Source organism: Ips typographus, linkage group LG5 (genome assembly GCF_016097725.1).
Source record: "Ips typographus isolate SLU linkage group LG5, UJ_Ityp_2.0, whole genome shotgun sequence".
Classification (NCBI taxonomy): domain Eukaryota; kingdom Metazoa; phylum Arthropoda; class Insecta; order Coleoptera; family Curculionidae; genus Ips; species Ips typographus.
This window is the reverse complement of record NC_138426.1, coordinates 2,909,079-2,927,138: the sequence shown is the minus strand read 5'-3', so window position 1 is coordinate 2,927,138 and position 18,060 is coordinate 2,909,079. Positions and strand designations below refer to the sequence as shown.

Below are 18,060 nucleotides of genomic sequence, written 5' to 3'. Positions count from 1 at the left end.
GAAGATGTTAGGAAAGGCCTATGTCCAGGAGTGGGCATATGAGGGCTGACAAAAAAGAAGAAAGAAGAAGTGCTGCTGCCTTTGGTGAGTTGTCAATCATTGCGATGTGGTTTATGGACCATGTTTGGATCAGATCGACTTTAGAAGACTTTAGTGTGCATTTGTGTAACTGTGTTGTGTAGATACTTTTTGCCAGCGCGGGAAAAGATTTAGAATTTTAAGTGGGGCAGTAAGTAGGATGATAGTAAATTTCAAAGCAAATGTTAATAACATGCTAACTTTATTTATCTAACATTATTATATCCGCTATACAGCTTGCAAAACGTTCTATACCTAACTAAAAAACTTCTTTAAATGTGAGACCCTTCATCTTCATTGCTCTTTTAATGATTATGGCGTTTCGGTCAATCGATCTAAAGAAGGACTGATGACAAACCCATAAGGTCTAATACTATCTCCATTAGCAGTGGTTCGTGATTTTTCCGATTTAGATTTAGATCTGTCACTTGTTGATTTAGGATGGGACTCGATTTCAGATTTGTCATCCTCCTCTGATCCTTCGAGTACAGGTTTCACGTTACTTCCAAATTTGAAAAAGAATTTCAGCTCCTGCTTGACGGTCTGGCCTAACGGAATCCTTTTCTTTTTACTGACTTTCAATATGTGGAAAGCATATTCAAAGAGCACTAATACCGCACCGAAAATGGTTCCAAAAATTGTGACGTAGAATACACCCTCGACGTTTTGTAGATCTAGAGGAGTGGCTTCGGCATCTTCGGCTGGACCCTAAATAAAAAAACTAAAAGCTCTGTTGGTGGGTTTTTTGGTTGACTTACAGTGCATTGACCACCTCCTTTCCGCTCTTCCCACCACTTTTTCCGAATCTTATCTATCACTCCTGAAGACTGCAATTTTAATATTGCGGTACTAAGTTTATTTCGATAGGGAGAGTCTGCAAAATAATTAAAGTTGGATAATTAGCTTCGAGTACATTCCTATTGCATCCTAATACCTTTCTTCAAAGCTATTCCGTATCCTTTTTCATCCAGCTGATCGCCCACCCTCTTTAAGTTACAATGCCTCTGAGTGTTGTAGTCGATAGAGGTTGATTCCATAAAAAAGGCGTATCTCATAGTTTCAGCCATTGCTACTCCATCTTTGTTCTCTGTAGGCATATCTTCCGGATGCTCTCTCATATGCTGTGCTATTTTTTGATACAACTCATTGCTGGCACTTTTCTGTGTAGAAAAAATTGTAACAGAGTATGCGACGCAAATTTTGCTTCCTCAAAACCCACCTCAAAAAAATCCATGGTAGCCCCTTTCATTTTCGAGCCGTACCGAATTCCATATTTCTCTGCATTTTCCACCAGACTGTTAACATCGGTAATCAATTCAATGTTACTTTCGCTGACCAGAAAAGACGCCAAATTGGCAGTGTAGGATGAAACCATAATGAGAACAAAAAACCACCATACTCCAGAAACTAATCTTGTTGGAATTGCTCTAGAAGAATATGTCAAACACTAAATAATTAATAAATAAAACCTTTACTTACATTGGAGCAATCTCAGAACCCTGTTGCAACATAGCGCCAGTAGCAAACCAAACTGAGTTCGACATTGTAAATTGGTTGATCAGATACTCCGGCTCTTCAACGCATGGGTAAGGGTTGTTCCATTCATCTGGACATATTCTTCCAAGCAGGAAGAAGGAGAGAGATACTACCACAAAAGCTATGGCAAGAGCGATCCACGTGTCGATGGCGAATGGATCAGCGAAAGAAAAGAAGTTTGGAGGAGATTTCGTTGGTTTTTGAAATAAGATGCTGATACCTGAATATGAAAGTAATTACAAATATTTTGAGTATCTCTTTGACTGTTCATGTTCTAATACAGTTATAGCACAAGTAGAGTATTTGTATAAACTTTTTAAAAATTTAAACGGTTTTGCTTGTGGAACAAATGATACAACGCTACACTTTAGCAAAACCTCTACCATTAACATAATTTTTTTATTATTGTTGTAAAGATTGCCTTACCTAAGTTCATAAATGGCGACGTAAAGTCTACAGCTTCAGCTCGATCGGAGGTAATGGTCAAGTCAGTGATTGCCATATCAGCAACCTGAAAAAAATTACAACTTATGCCTTTCTGTGAACATCCTATCGGTATTTTAAGTCTGCTGGTCACTGTTCCTGGGACATATTTTAAGATAAGATTTTTAATATAATTCTGTTAGTAAAGCTACTCTTAATGTGAAAATATACATCTACCACCATGTGTATTTTGGTTAAAGCCCAAGGGAACTAAACAGCTCTAGTTCTAAACTCTCTCTCTTCAGTCCGTTTTCCTCCATTTTTCTCTCTTTTGAGTTTCTTTCACTAATTCATTTAGCGCTTTAGCGCTACAACCCTGAGTGGGTCTTGGATGACTGCACCACTCTCTTCCACTCAGTTCGGTTTTCCATCAATATATGGTCAAAAGGGATATTCATTTTTTGGAGGTCTGATTTAAGGTTGTCTCTCTAACGCATTCTGGTCTTTTTCCTGTTGGAACTTCCTCTAGCACCAGTCTTACAAGTCTTTCGTCATCCAGCCTGTGTACGTGGCCTGCCCATCTTAGTCATTGGGATTTAATCTCTTGGACACTATCAGCAATTCGGTTTTTATTTCTGCTGATATCACGGCTTTCTCTAAGACGAGGTTAAAAAGTTGAGGAAAAAGGGCGTCACCGTGTATTTGGAAACTGCTGGATAGACTGTTATTTACTCGTACCTTAGATACTCCGCCCTCCATACAAACTTTAGTCATCTGAATGAGCTTCTTTGATATAGAGAATTGTGCCATGGCGTTCCAGATTTGACTTCTTTCTATGCTATTGTACGCCTGTCGGAAGTATATGAAGAGGTTATGTACTGTTCTATTATATTCTCATCCTTTTTCTAGGAGCTGCCTCACTGTAAAGAGGTGGTCTATCTGTTTGTCCTAAATCCGGCTTGGTACTCTCACAGGAGGTGTTCTGCATTTAGGGTTAGTCTACTTAGTAGAATGTTTGATAGAACTTTATATGTTTATAAGTGAGATTCCTCTATAGTTGTAGCATTTTGATTTGTCCCCTTTTTGTAGATTGGTATGATGATGCTTTCTTTCCATCTTATTGGTATTACTTCTTCTCGCCATATAAGAGTTAGTATTTGGTGGATTTGGCGATGTAGTGCCTCTTCCCCATATTTTAAAAGTTCTGCCGGTATCTCGTTCGAGCCAGGTGCCTTGGAGTTCTTTAGTTTATTTAGTGCTTTTTGGGTTTCCTCGTAGGGTGGGTGTATGTTTCTTCTTTGTGTGGTTCTTCTTGTTTCACGTTTAGAATTCTTTAAAATAACCTTTCCATTCTTCAATTAGTTCTTCGTCATTGTTCTTCTTCTTCTCACACGTTCTTCGAGCCTGGTTTGTGGCGATCTCTTTCCATTGCTTCATACTTTTGTCGTCTTCGCTCTTATTTCTTTTCGACAAATTGCGAACTTCTCTCTACTTTCGTTTGTAGTTGTATCATTCTCTTCCTTTCTGTTTGTCTTTTTCCTAGCTGTTTTTGACATTCCTCGTCAAACCACGTTTTTGCTCTCTCTCTTTTACATTTTCCAAAGACACTTATGGCGGTCTTTGTTATAATTTCTGCAGTTATGTCCAAAGCTTTTCAATTTCACTTTCACTACCTCAATGGAATGGTTCTGGATCTGATCGATCCATCTTGTGGGTGGTGGTACCCTGAGTTTTTCAATTCCTTCTTCATTTCCAATGATCTGACAATTTTTTTCCTTTCGCTCTGTAGCATGTTCAAAGACTCAGAGCCGTACGTTAAACTGGAAAAACCAAACAGCATACCAGCCGTTTTTGAAGCGCGACTGATACTCATTTATCCCTCCATATTCTGGTCAAATGCTAGCTCACATTTGCGTCCGACTTCTAATTCTAGATGTTCAGCTCCAGGCCCATTTGGTTGCTTTCAATTTCCACTAGTGATATGAGCTGTATTAAATCTTCCGAGTTATCTAGTAATGCTGTATCATCCGCAAAGCGCAGGTTGTTTATTTTGCGACCGTTGAACTCTTCTGATTTCACCTGATCTTTTCTGACGTGTCTTTTTCTGTCTTCATATACAGATTAGTTATTAGGGACATCAAATGTGATACTCTGTCAAAACCTGCCATAGTTGTGCCTATTTGACTTTGTCGAAGGCTTTGTGGTAGTCTATAAAGCATATACCGATAAAGTGTATTGTTAAAATCTCTGGCTTCCTCTATGATCTGGTGGATATTTAAGATTTGCTCTCAAGTACCTCGTCCCTTGCTGCACAACTCTGCTTGTTCTATCAGTATTTCAGGTTGGATGTAGGCCTTCAGTCTTTCATTGAGAATGTGAAGCATTTCATGGTTGGGTAGTTATTGTATTTGGTAATGGGTCCTTTTTTAGAAATGGTTATTATTGAGAATTTAGTCTAGTCTTCCGGCTATTGCTTCGTATGCCAGATTTTGTTACAGCTGGCGCATTACTTCAATGCCCACATCTCCTGTAGCCTAAAGGATTTCTGCAGAGATCTCATCCGATTCGAAAGCTTGGTTATGTTTTAGTTTTCTCACTTCTTCTGCCAGGATATCCGGCTCCTCCATCTCGGCGCCTATGGCTGTCTGGTTACTATGGGTCTGTTTCTGTATATAAAGTCTGACAATAAGCTCTCCATACCTCCGTTATCTCCGTCAAGTCTGTTTTCAGGCTGCCATTCGCATCCTCTATTATATTAACCTATCCATCTACTATCTACCAGTCTCGAAAACACGTTTATTATATTTACTCCAAAAAACGAAACAACCCTTATAATTTTACCAATCACTCACGTTCTTAAGGAAAATTTAGATTTTTTGTATCTTCGACGGCCTGATCAGTGTTCATGTAACTTTCTTTTTGGCAAACCTAACGCAACCAACTTTCTTGGCCAGTCTAAACATTTCCAATTTGTGGTTCGAATTGCTAGATCTAGATTACACCTTTTTTAGAGCTAGTTCGTGGGGTACAGTTGCGTTATATTGCTGACAAGACAGACCTAAATTGGCGTCGTGTTCCTAACTAGCTTCCTTGTTAAAAGATACCGACTTTATGAAGCTTTCTATATAGGACAATTGAGTGAGACTGGCTAATTTCACAAGCTAACTCTATCTACCAACATTATCCCCTCGTATTCATTGCTTTTCATACCAGTCCTATGACCTACCCTCTAGGAGCTTAGCTTAGCTTAGAGGTAAGCTTGATGATGAGCTGTTACTGCGCTGGAGACGTGTTCGAGTCTCAGAAAATGAGCAAACTTAACCTTAAAAAGACAATCGATATAAATTAGTATAGTAATTAATTATTTCAGTTGGTAACTGTAGAATTTCATCAATTTCGCTAGTGATTTCACTAATAAAGTACTCGATTTCAGCATTTCAAACATTTTTTCATTTTACAGCTTTAAACCATTCAAATTTCACCAATAAACAGTCCATTTCACATTTTGAAATATGCCATTTTATCGGTTAATATTTTAAATTAAGTATTATAAAATATTAAAAAAAACATTTAAGATTCTAAAATTTAAAGTAATAATTGTCAAAATTAAGAAAATAAGTAACTTCACTAACAAAATACTTGATTTCAGCATTTGAAACATGACAATATCATTACTCTAATGGTTTAGTTAGGTAATTCACTAAGAAAAAATTTCATCTTGAAACCATTGAAATGTTTCTAATAAAACAGTGGATTTTCAAATAAAATGTTTAATTTCAGCATTTCAAACATTGCAATATTATTATTCCAACACTTCAGTTGGATTATTTTACAGCTTGAAACCATTAAAATTTCACCAATAAACAGTCTATTTCACATTTTGAAATATGTCATTTTATCGGTTAATATTTTAAATTAAGTAATATAAAATATTAAAAAAACATTCCTGATTCTAAAATTTAAACTAATAATAGTCAAAATTAGGAAAATAAGTAATTTCACTAACGAAATACTTGATTTCAGCATTTGAAACATGACAATATCATTACTCTGATGGTTTAGTTATGTTAGGTTAGGTTAGACACACTAAGTGAAATTTCAGTTTAAAACCATTCAAATTTCACTAATAAAACTGTCGATTTCAGATTTTAAAATAAACATATTTATCAGTCAGTTAATTTTAAATATTTTGTAAATTTTCCACTAATAATCCTTCAAATTTTATCACTAAAACAGTTTAATTAAATCATTTGAAATATTCTAACTGTAATTTAAAGTAATATTTTTTAAAATATCGTCAATGAAACAGATAATATCACAAAGTATTCGATATCAGCATTTGAAACATATTGGAATTTCATATTACTTTAGTTGAGTAATTTTAATTCGAGTTTTAAATCCACCAAGTGAAATTTCAGCTTAAAACTATTTAATTTTTTTTTTAAATTTAATTTTGAAATATTTACCAAACAACTTTTTAAATCAGGTTATTTCAAACTTTCAAATTTTCTAAATGAAATTTTCACTAAAAATTCACATAACAAGAAATTTGCAATCGTTTTTTTCTGAAAAGTATAAACAAAATTAATGTAAATACGAATTTAACGTATTTGTGCAAAGGAATTATTCAAAAAATTAAAAGTTACTCATGTTTTCAGAAACAAGGACAACAAAGACCATCTTCAGACCAATGTTGCAGACATACATCAACTCACGGATGTTTGGTATGTATTTGATTGAAATTCATAAAATGTTATTGAAAATATGCATATTTCTAAGTAAGTTACAACTTTTCTATGTACTTTCTTAGAATTACTACACATCAACAACGAAACTAATGTTAATAATTGGATATTACGGGTTAAAATACAAAAAATAAAAGAAATTTTTTTTATTTATGAAATCAGTTAGAAAGTTATAGTTTACAGTTTCAGTCAAAGCAAATTTTAATTTTTCTACTCTCTTATAATCGATTTTTCATTTCACCCTACATCAAAAAGTCGAGGGGAGTTAAATCAGGGATGCTCGCAGGCCATCTTGCTAGTTCCAGATACATATTGTTCAGTGTGACAGGAAAGTTAACCAATTTTACCAGTAAATTGATGGTTATAGAAATTTGTTTGAAAAATATTATTTTCCTGTCATTAATTTCATTAGCCATTCAAGTCATTTTCGGTCAATATTGTCAAAATAAAATCCTGAGAACACTCACAGTTTGACAGTCACAAACACAATTGCTTGTTAAACCCAGTAGGAGTGAGATAATGGGGGTTTTAAGCACATTTTTGGAATCCTCATTAAATTTCCTATCCAATAACCTGAAAAAACATTACAAAATTTGGTACAGTCAAAGAGAAAAGCGGTGTCAAAGTTTGAACTGACAGAAACACAGTTTAAAAGGACAGTGACGGACAAAATAGCCTGTAAAATCCAGTTGTAGTGAGAAATTGAGAGTTTTAACCACATTTCTGAAATCGTCATTAAATTTCCAATCCAATAACCTAAAAATACACTACAAAATTTGGTGCAGTAAGGGAGAAAATCGGTGTCAAAATTTGAACTGCCAGAAACACAGTTTGAAAAGATAGTCAGGGAAAAAATTGCCTGCAAAACTCACTTGGAGTGAGAAATTGACAGTTTTAACCACATTTTTGAAATCGTCATTAAATTTCCAATTAAATAACCTATAAAAACACTACAAAATTTGGTTCAGGCAGGGAGAAAAGCGGTGTCAAAATTTGGACTGACAGAAACACAGTTTGAAAAGACAGTCAGGGAGAAAATCGTCTGTAAAATACATTTGGAGTAAGAAAATGACAGTTTTAAGCTCATTTTAGGAATCGTTATTCAATTCACCATCCAATAACCTGAAAAACCAATACAAAATTTGGTACAGTCAGAAAGAAAAGCGGTGCCAAAGTTTGGACTGACAGAAACACTGTTTGAAAAGACAGTCGGGACATTTTTAAAAAAAGTGTTTGAGGCACTAATAAACATGTACATGTACAGCTCCACTGAGGGAACTACTACTTCAACCTTCATTTTGTAGCTAAACGTGTTGGGCAGCGTTTAGTTACTAAATAAAGACCCAGACATTTTTTACCATTCTATAAAATTTCACCACTAAATTGAACAGTTCAATATAAATAAGAAAAAATTTCATCTTCCGCTTCAAGTCTTTTATGATGCCTAGTTTTAAAAGCTGCCGCTTTTCTGTTTCTCACAAGATATTTAGTAATTTGATCTTGTTGCTCCTTACTTATGTCAGTTTCTCTTACATCGAGCCAATGAATTGTTGTATTATCTCTTATAGCTTCAACCAAAAAATCACCGACTTCTTCTCCAAAATAATTTGAGCTTACATCCAATGTATGAATAGTGTTATTAAGTTTAATCATCTGACTGATTTTTAAGGTTGCTTCTTCATCAAGCATGCAAGCGGCCATAACTAGCTTTCTTGGTATAGAGCAACGCACTATTGCTCTTAAAATGCCCATTGTCCCGTCCAAACCCAAAGGATTTAAACGCAGGTTCAATTCTTCTAGATTTTTGCAGCCCTCTTTCAGTATGGCATAACCTAATCCTTCCGCACCTATTTTGCCTATTCCATTGTTTGTTAGATTTAAACTTTTTAAATTCACACCTGCTTCAAGATATTGACATACGCACAAAGCTCCTGTATCGGAAATTTTGCAGTGAGACAAGTCAAGTTCTTCTAATTGTTTACATTCCATCAGGCATCGCATTAAAGCTTGGCAATGTTTAAATTCCAGATTGCTTTTGTGAATCTTTAATTTGCGTAACTTTGTTAGTTCCTGAATGGCTTTGCCTAGTTTCTGACAGTCTTCCTTGGTGAGACTAAACATTTCCCATCTAAAGCTTTCACCAGTATTGTTTACACCGAATACTAGACTGACTTCTTCGAGACCGGTTAGTTTTTTAAAAATTGGATTAAAATTTATGTGGTCTATAGGCCATACAGTGGGAATGTCTTCATTTTCCATTGTTAATGGTGGATTCCAGGATTGCAGTTGCTCAATAAACAGCCTTTTAACAAACGGATTGCACAGCTCTAAAAGTTTTCCCTAGATAATCAATAATAAAATAACGTTTATGGAAACCCTACTGAGAATCTCGTCAAAGGTCTCCTCATCAGCGTATTGGGGTTGAGCTTCTTCCACCAGCTTTTGGCAATAACGCTCCAAATACCAATTTTTCCACTTGCAGTCTTGAGGTTTTACCCTCCAGGTTTTCTGGAATTCATCTTTGTACCGTCTTTCCCAATAATATTCATCTTCTACTAAGGGAATCATAAACTCAAGAGGTATGTCCAAGGGCAGGGCATCCAAAAGAAGAGCATGCCCTTGACAAGGTAACTCGTTTAAAAGTGGTTTTTCTTGAAAGTTTTTGGAAATGGATTGAATGCAACACTCCTCCAAACTCGGACAGTGGCCTGTATCCCAGTCAAATTTTTCACCAAGGATTTTACGAAGGTTTTCCGAAACTAAGCTGTATGATTGTGGCGAAGGACTATAGATATCTATGGCGGCTTTGCTGATTATGTATGGAATTTTCATTTTGAAGGATATTTTTATTAAAAACTTAAAAAGCCGATAAATTTGACTTTGATTGACTAAAATGAGAACGATCAAACTTTATGTCGACTCTGACACTAGAGTCTAAGGGTAAGTCCACAGCATCGCATAGTTCTGAGTTTCTGATTGGTCAAGAGAAAGGGACAAGTTAAGTATCACCTGTTTTTGACCAATCACAAACTACCTACCAAACTACCTAACCTAACCTACTAATTCCGCACATCCATTTCAGTTTTGAACTTTTTCATTTGAACCCTTATAGATTTCGCTAAAACGCCATTATTAAGAGGATAAAAAATACTACAAAATGAGCTAAAACTGGCCTCTCCAGCTCTTCATGTTACCAAGATATTGAATTTCAAAAAGTAGTAAAAAACTTTCTTTTAATTTTTTTGAAAAATGAAACATTTTAAAGTGCTTTTCTTGTACTTATTTCACCTTTGCTGTGCATTAAAACCCTCCTGGAGTAAAGTTAAAAATTTCCAAAATAGCACTTTTTGCAAAAATGGCATTTTTCAATTTTTGAATTATTGTAAGTTTTTTATTTGAACTGTTATAGATTTCACTAAAACGCCATTAAAAAGAGGATAAAAAGATATACAAGAAGAATTTTGCACTTAAACTTGCATATGATTCTATCCAAATTCAAACAGTATTCAGACTACAGACAATTGATGTTCAAAGACGTTTGCAATAACCCAATTTTTGTCAAAACTTGATAATGAGCGACGAGGCAAATTATTGCCTTTCTGGTCGTGTTAACAAACAAAATGATCGGTTTTGGGGAATAGAAAACCCGCGCCTTATTCAAGAGAACGTGCAGTTTGATCGAAAGGTCGTTGTTTGGTGCGCAATATGCTCGGATCAAATCATTGGAACTTTCTTTTTTAAAAATGCCAGAGGATATGCATTTACTGTTAATGGAGAACGGTATCAAACAATGATACATGAATTTCTGCATCTGCATTTGGAAGAACGTGGCTTACAAAAATTCTGGTATCAGCAGGATGGCGCTACTTGTCAAACAGTTCGTGAAACGGACCCTCATCTTAGAGACGTTTTTTCTGGCAAGCTGATATCAAAAAATGGAGAGATATTGAGTGGCCACCTCATTACCCTGATTTGACGGCACCAGATTATTTCCTATGGGGATCATCATCATCATCAAACAGCTATACGTTCGTCCACTGCTGGACATAAGCCTCCCGTAAAGATTTTCATCTTCCTCTATCCTGTGCTGCATTTAACCAGTTGGTTTGGATGCGCTTCAGGTCATCTGACCAACGAGTGGGCGGTCTCCATTCAGTTAGTTTTCTGGTCCATCTTCCGTCGTTTATTCTGGCTAGGTGACCCGCCCAGTTCCATTTTAGAGTCGATATTCTTGTGACGGCATCTGTTACTCCACTTCTCCTTCTCACCTCTCTGTTTGGAACTGTATCTCTCAGGGATAAGCCTAACATTCCATGCTTCTTTGCGCTACTCTTATTTTGGTCTGTTACTCCACTTCTCCTTCTCACCTATCTGTTTAAACTGTATCTCTCAGGAATAAGCCTAACATTCCATGCTTCTTTGCGCTACTCTAATTTTGGTCTGTTACTCCACTTCTCCTTTTCACCTCTCTGTTTGGAACTGTATCTCTCAGGAATAAGCCTAACATTCCATGCTTCTTTGCGCTACTCTAATTTTGGTCTGTTACTCCACTTCTCCTTTTCACCTCTCTGTTTGGAACTGTATCTCTCAGGGATAAGCCTAACATTCCATGCTTCTTTGCGCTACTCTTATTTTGGTCTGTTACTCCACTTCTCCTTCTCACCTATCTGTTTAAACTGTATCTCTCAGGAATAAGCCTAACATTCCATGCTTCTTTGCGCTACTCTAATTTTGGTCTGTTACTGCACTTCTCCTTTTCACCTCTCTGTTTGGAACTGTATCTCTCAGGGATAAGCCTAACATTCCATGCTTCTTTGCGCTACTCTAATTTTGGTCTGTTACTCCACTTCTCCTTCTCACCTCTCTGTTTGGAACTGTATCTCTCAGGGATAAGCCTAACATTCCATGCTTCTTTGCGCTACTCTTATTTTGGTCTGTTACTCCACTTCTCTTTTTCACCTCTCTGTTTGAAACTGTATCTCTCAGGAATAAGCCTAACATTCCATGCTTCTTTGCGCTACTCTAATTTTGGTCTGTTACTCCACTTCTCCTTTTCACCTCTCTGTTTGGAACTGTATCTCTCAGGGATAAGCCTAACATTCCATGCTTCTTTGCGCTACTCTTATTTTGGTCTGTTACTCCACTTCTCCTTTTCACCTCTCTGTTTGGAACTGTATCTCTCAGGGATAAGCCTAACATTCCATGCTTCTTTGCGCTACTCTTATTTTTTTCGCGGTGTTCTTTGTTAGAGTCAGTGTTTCGGCTCCGTAAGTTAGTACTGGTAAAATACATTGGTACAGTACCATTCTTCCTTTTTCCATCAACTTCTTAGTACTATCACTCAACTTCTCCTCCTTTCCAACTCCAAGCGATTGCTTGCACTTGTTTTATGTTCGTATGGGGATACTTGGAAAGTAAAGTCTACATTAATCGCCCACAGATGATAGATGCATTAAAGGCAAACATTCGCAAAGAAATCACTGGAATTCTACTTGAATTCTTGCGCAAAGTTATGTTACCAACGCAAAGTAGAGTTGGTCATTGTCTGGCTAGTGGTGGCAGTGAACGTGGGTAAATTTATACTTACACCATCGATAACAGCTCCTATCATTCCGGTCCAGCGTCCATTTTCTTTATTTCCATTTTTGCCATCATGCTGTACCGTAAACGTGTAATTAAACCCTTCCAAAAGGGACAGCTCATGGATCAAATCTATGCTGAACCCTTCATACCTCTCGTTTCCCACGAGATTGTCTGATGTTTCCTTTAACATTCCATACGGCTCAGTCTAAAATAAAATCAATTATCTCACTCATCCACTATAGAAATTTAAAATGTACCAGAGATATAATCACCACAAAAGTTTTGTTTCGCATACTGTTTTCATCATAGATGTCCTCCTCGTGATGTTGTCTAGTGACATTAAGCCTTTCTAAAGTGGAGTTGTAAGTGGCGACGTTAATAATGCCTCCTTCTCTGACCTCGTACACTTGTAATCCAAACGAGCTTCGGTGTCCCTCGTTGTTGAATTCAATTGGACCCGTTAGGCCTTTATAACTAGACTAAAAACTTTAAAAGTTATAGAAACTACAACGTTGCATTAAAAAAACTACATTACAGTTTTCAGTAGGTTAACTAGAGAATATCCCAGTTCCCAGCTATTAGATTGCTCACAGTCCAAAGTTTGAGGCGGTTCACTAATATGCAGTTTGTTGAGGGTTTCGGAAAACATATGAACTGCGTCTACAATGAGAGATAGTTTGGAAAACCGTTAAAAAGCTTACAGACTAGTTTAAAAATACCAAATAATAAGGCAGCTTCAGTTTCTAATTGTGAAGCTAATATAACGCCAATGTCGCCAAAATCTTGGCCTTCAAATAGCTGAGTGCTGATTTCTTGCACGTAAGGGGATTCAGGATTAATAAGTCTTATCTGAAAAAAAAACAATATTCTACTTCTTAAATATCAAAGTTATATTTTCATTATTTTGATGTCTATTGCCAATTTTCGGGCTGCTTAAGGCGGATAATATGGGCGAACGAATACATGCGAAAAGATAGCATCTATAAGACTTGTATCAGGCCAATCATGACATACGGAATAGAAACCAGAGAAGAAAACAACAAAACGAAACGAATGCTTCGAGTAGCCGAAATGAAAACGCTCAGGACTATAATGGGAACAACAAGAATAGACTGAATTAGGAACACTGACATTAGGGAATAATGTGGGGTGCAAGACATCGTAAGATGAGGGAGACAAAGAAAAAGATATTGGTACGCTCACGTGAGAAGAATGGAAGAGGAACCACTTGAAGGGAAACCAATAAGGAAAAGAGCACCCGGAAGACCACCTAAGAGATGGAAAGACAGCTGGTAGTCCACCTCCAAGAAACTGATCCAGAGGAACCTGCAAAACTAACAGATTGCGAGATCTTAAATATCAGTAAGATGAAGAAGAAGATTAATTTGACCTTAATTTGCAGATCATATAATAGGCCTAATTTTAGTAGATTCTACTGAATATTGTCTTACCCCGGTAATATTAGTTTCACTCCATTGAAACGGAGATAAATCTTTGGTATGAGCGTCCATATTGGTCAGAAAGTAACTATATTCACTCGTCATTAGTCCAAGTTGTTGGCATTGAACTAGCACTTCCACCAAATTGCCTATATTACAATCGATAACCAAATACTTTTGCTTGGTTTTCCATACTCTCTTTAATGCGTCCCTAAAAATGATACAAATTGTAGCAGATTAAACAAAAATTCCACTTAATAAGTTAAAACACACAAAGCGAACCCAAATCTAAGATACAGCATGATTTTTCGCCAATATGTTCTAGTTACTCTAGTTACAGTTACATAGAGTTGAGTACAGATACCAAATACATTGTTACAACAGCTAGGTATAGCATTTTTTTACTATCTTTATAGACATATTTAGTGATGGGTAAAAAACAAATACTGTGTTTCTGGCAGTTTAAATTTTGATACCCCTCTACTTCTTCCTTCTTCTTGGATGTGCCTTGTCCGGTCTCACTGGCGTTGGCGATCACCATGGCAAAGGATGTACGGTCCTCCGCTAAGCGAAACAGTTACCAGCCACTCTTATGCCGATAAAGCATGCAATGCAAATCGTAATCGATAAAGCATGCAAAAACATCTTTCCCCTGATCACGGCATTTTTGGAGTAGAAGGTTCATACCGAAAAGTGCTTCACGCGTTCCGAAAGCGTTTCTGAAGCCGAATTGCGAATCATCAAGATCTTCCTCACACCCACGTCTGATGCGAGCGTGAATGATCCGTAGGAATGCTTTGAGCGTGTGGGACATGAGGCTGATTAAGCGATAATCACCAAAGTTTTTTGGCTGATATTTTTTAGGTAGAGCAATAAAGGTTGATGATAACCAGTCAGATGATATTTCACCTGTCATAGATACTATTAAATAGTTGAACTACCAAGCCCATATTTATCTCTGTAATGAGCTTTAGAGCCTCGGTCGGAATCTCGTCAGGATCAGATGCTTTCCTATTTTTTGCTCTAGAGAATGCATGTATCACCTCGAATTTAAGAATAGTACGTATACCGCATCAGCTCTATGATCCCCAAAGTTGGCCTCTCTATAGCTGGTCCATGTGTTTTTTAATTCTTGCTCTTCCAAAATTAGTTGGTCACGATCATTTGTAAGTGTCATAGTCGCTCTTTTTTCCTTTACTTTTCTGTACACTTCCTTTACTTTTCTGTACATATTAAAAGTATCATATGTTTGGAGCAGAGGTACTTCTGCACATTCCCTATCCATCTATCTCTGCTTGGCTTCTCTGATCTCCCTTCTAATGAGTTTTTCTTATTTTGTTCTTTGTCAGGCTTTGCTATTTCATGAGAATGTAATCTCTCATCCACTTATTTTTAGGTATAACGGTCACGAGGAAATGTAATTTACACGTGTCCACAATGATATGTTCTTCATATTTTTCCAAAGAGTCTCTATATCTTGGAGCTGGCTCTCCTGCAGACTTGTCAACCTAGTATTTATTTCTTCGGCAACAATATGTCTTAGTTCAGGGTTATTCAGTCTCATTACATCATCTGCTCTAGCTGGGTGTGTTTGCTTTTTAGATTTCAAATTTAACGAAAGTTCAGCTACAAGGGGAGCCCCAGGGTAAGTTTTGGCATTTTTTATTATATTTTTAAAACGCCTATTAATCAGTAGGTATTCAATCTGATTTCTAATTGGTGTTGAGTTATTTACATCGCTGGGTGGGGCTTGCCAAGTATAAAGTCTTCATTTGGGTAGATCGAAAAACGTTTTAGCAATTATCATCCCTGAGTCCTGACAAAACTCGTAGAGTCTTCTCTCGTTGGAGCCACCAAGTCCAAAACTACCAACTATATCAGTGCGTTGTTCTTTACCAATTTTGGCATAAAAGTCTTCCAGTATAATATTAACACTATCTGACTGTTCAAACTGTATGGGGATACGGGGGATTCAACAAAAGTTTCTGGTAAGATGGGGAGAGGAATAGTCTCAGTGCGGAAATCTTGGAGATAGGGGAGACATTGAGGGCCAAGGGAGGTAGGGATTTTTAGAGTTTGCTCTGACTGCCTTATCGTGGTAGAGCTCCTAAAATAACCGAGCTTTCACAGGGTGGTAGAGTAAGTGAAGAGCATGGCAAGGAAATTGGCATGTAAGGGTTACAGAGTGAGTCTGGAATGGAAGGGAAGAGTGAATGACAAGGACAGAACGGCAAGGTGGGAGAGAGAGCCAGGGAGATAAGAGAGGTTAAAGCTGTGGGACAGAAGAAGGATTAAAGCGCGAATGGTAAAATAGATCATGGCAGAGCATCTGGGACACCTCAACCAAGGGAAGGGAGGTGTACCAGGTATGTAAGGAGGTGCATTCTTCGAGGGCAGTCAGCTTCTGACAGGGCACAACAATCTGGCCGCCTACCTGGAGCGTACTACGGGATAGCGGGGCGTGTAAATGTGGTGAGGGGGAAGAAATCATACGACATGTGAGGAAAGAGTGGTAGATGATAGAGGGAGGAACTGTGGGGGAGATAATGAGTACTGAGGGCGTGGTTTGGGAACAATTAAAGTTGAGAGTGACTAGTGCATTCAAACTGAATGGACAGTCACTCATGTTATCAGTAAGCTAATGGACAAAAGTTTGAAAGAGCATTTCTTTAAGGAAAATCTGATTTTTTCAATCAGAATTTTTCAGTTTTCAACTTAATTTATTCTTAAAAATACCTGTAACTACCGCTTCCCTCTCGATCAAGCTGCTCTACTGTCACAACAATGCCCTCATTTTTAGCGGTAATGATAAGTTCTGAAAGTCTTAACAAGCTTTCGTCATCTTCATAGAGAACTGTGAATGTTTTCCACTGCCATTTATCAATGATTTCCCAGTACGCTTTAGCTAATAAAGGAGCTGATGGGTAAAAATTTACGGCAGTACCTAAAAATAGTTTGTTTACTTGAGGGTTGAGAAATGCAGGATTTCCACACAAGCTTATGATAAACAGAGAATATAGCCATTATTTATGAAACAAATGTATTATTAAGTTATACCGTCTTTGAAAATTACCAAAAATCTGTTTAGTATGAAAATGTTTATATTTTTCTTACTTACCAGGTCTTAGAGGGTAGTACATCCATCTAGTCAAAATGTGCGGTAATTCCTTTTCATCACAAACCGATTGCACCGCATTAATATTGCATGCTGACTTAGGTCCAAATATACCAAGAACTCCATTTTTCATAACACTGCATGTCTTCTGAATAGCGTTAAAGGGATCTTGGGCTATTAAATCATCGTAGATAGGAGTAAGCTGAAACTCCTCTCTCTTTTGATTCACTAGACTAACGGCAAGATCAAATGCTTTTTTGTTGACGTCGTTTTCATTTTCTTCAAAAAACGCCACTGCAAATTGTTGGTTGCATTATTATATCTATGGGAAATTTAGTCATCTGATCGCTTACCTAAGTTGAATTCTGCATTAATGGTTGGAACGTAATGAAGTAAATAAGCGAAAAAGAGTATCTGTAACATTATAACATTTTAAACACTAATTAATCAAGAAAATTTTCCAGAAGAACCGTAAAGTGTTGACACGGTTTTCAAGCGCACATTAAAGCTGATCCGGCATGCCAGTTTATTTTGGAATAATCTCGGCCGAAACAGTTTGGGCTAAATTTAACCTCCAGATATTTTGCGTACAAGTTTCGTGTATTCAATGCCAAATCTCTTCAATTTAAATTTGTTATGTTCGGTTAACTAGGAAGTTAAAATTATAGTTTGTCAATTTTTATCAAAAGTTGGTATACCAGGTGTCCAAGAGCACCCTGGACATAGGAGATTAATATGGGAAAATGGTTTTGGTAATGGTTAGATTTGACCATTAAGACGAAAAACGGATCTAAAATTCGAAAATTTCAAATCTCGCGCCAAGGAAAGTTTATATCCGGCCGTGCTACCAACCTTTCAAAATCATAACAAATCGCTGTCAGTCATTCTGTAATCAAAACAAGTTTATTTAGTAATAATTTTGAGTTACTACCCACATAATGCGAAGAAAATACAAATAAATCGTGATAAAAACACTTTATCAGTAGCCGCAGTCCAAAAATCTGGTAAGTTGCGTTTATAACCTCATTCAATGTCTCTACTAAACTTATTTACTTTGTCGCAAAATTCTTTAAGAAAACAGTGGTTTTGCTTGCAAATATTTAATGAGGATGACCGAATCACCTATCTCAAGCCTCTTCAT

At 36.8% G+C, this 18,060-nt stretch overlaps 2 protein-coding genes across 2 annotated transcripts; both read right to left on the bottom strand.

Annotated features, from left to right (window-relative positions):
* Positions 1-261: 261 nt before the first annotated feature.
* On the bottom strand, positions 262-17,443 carry LOC145729001 (glutamate receptor ionotropic, kainate 2-like). Its single transcript, XM_081979598.1, has 14 exons — positions 17,273-17,443; positions 16,923-17,213; positions 16,541-16,748; positions 13,817-14,015; positions 13,085-13,214; positions 12,901-13,025; positions 12,623-12,844; positions 12,370-12,570; positions 2,041-2,125; positions 1,558-1,834; positions 1,298-1,505; positions 1,013-1,238; positions 837-952; positions 262-786 (listed from the first exon to the last, which is right to left on the bottom strand). Exons 1-14 carry the CDS (start codon positions 17,340-17,342, stop codon positions 391-393), a joined length of 2,754 nt encoding a protein of 917 aa, XP_081835724.1. The 5' UTR covers positions 17,343-17,443; the 3' UTR covers positions 262-390.
* LOC145729002 (dynein regulatory complex subunit 5-like) lies at positions 8,131-9,697 on the bottom strand. Its single transcript, XM_081979600.1, has 2 exons — positions 9,164-9,697; positions 8,131-9,109 (listed from the first exon to the last, which is right to left on the bottom strand). Exons 1-2 carry the CDS (start codon positions 9,612-9,614, stop codon positions 8,175-8,177), a joined length of 1,386 nt encoding a protein of 461 aa, XP_081835726.1. The 5' UTR covers positions 9,615-9,697; the 3' UTR covers positions 8,131-8,174.
* Positions 17,444-18,060: the final 617 nt, after the last annotated feature.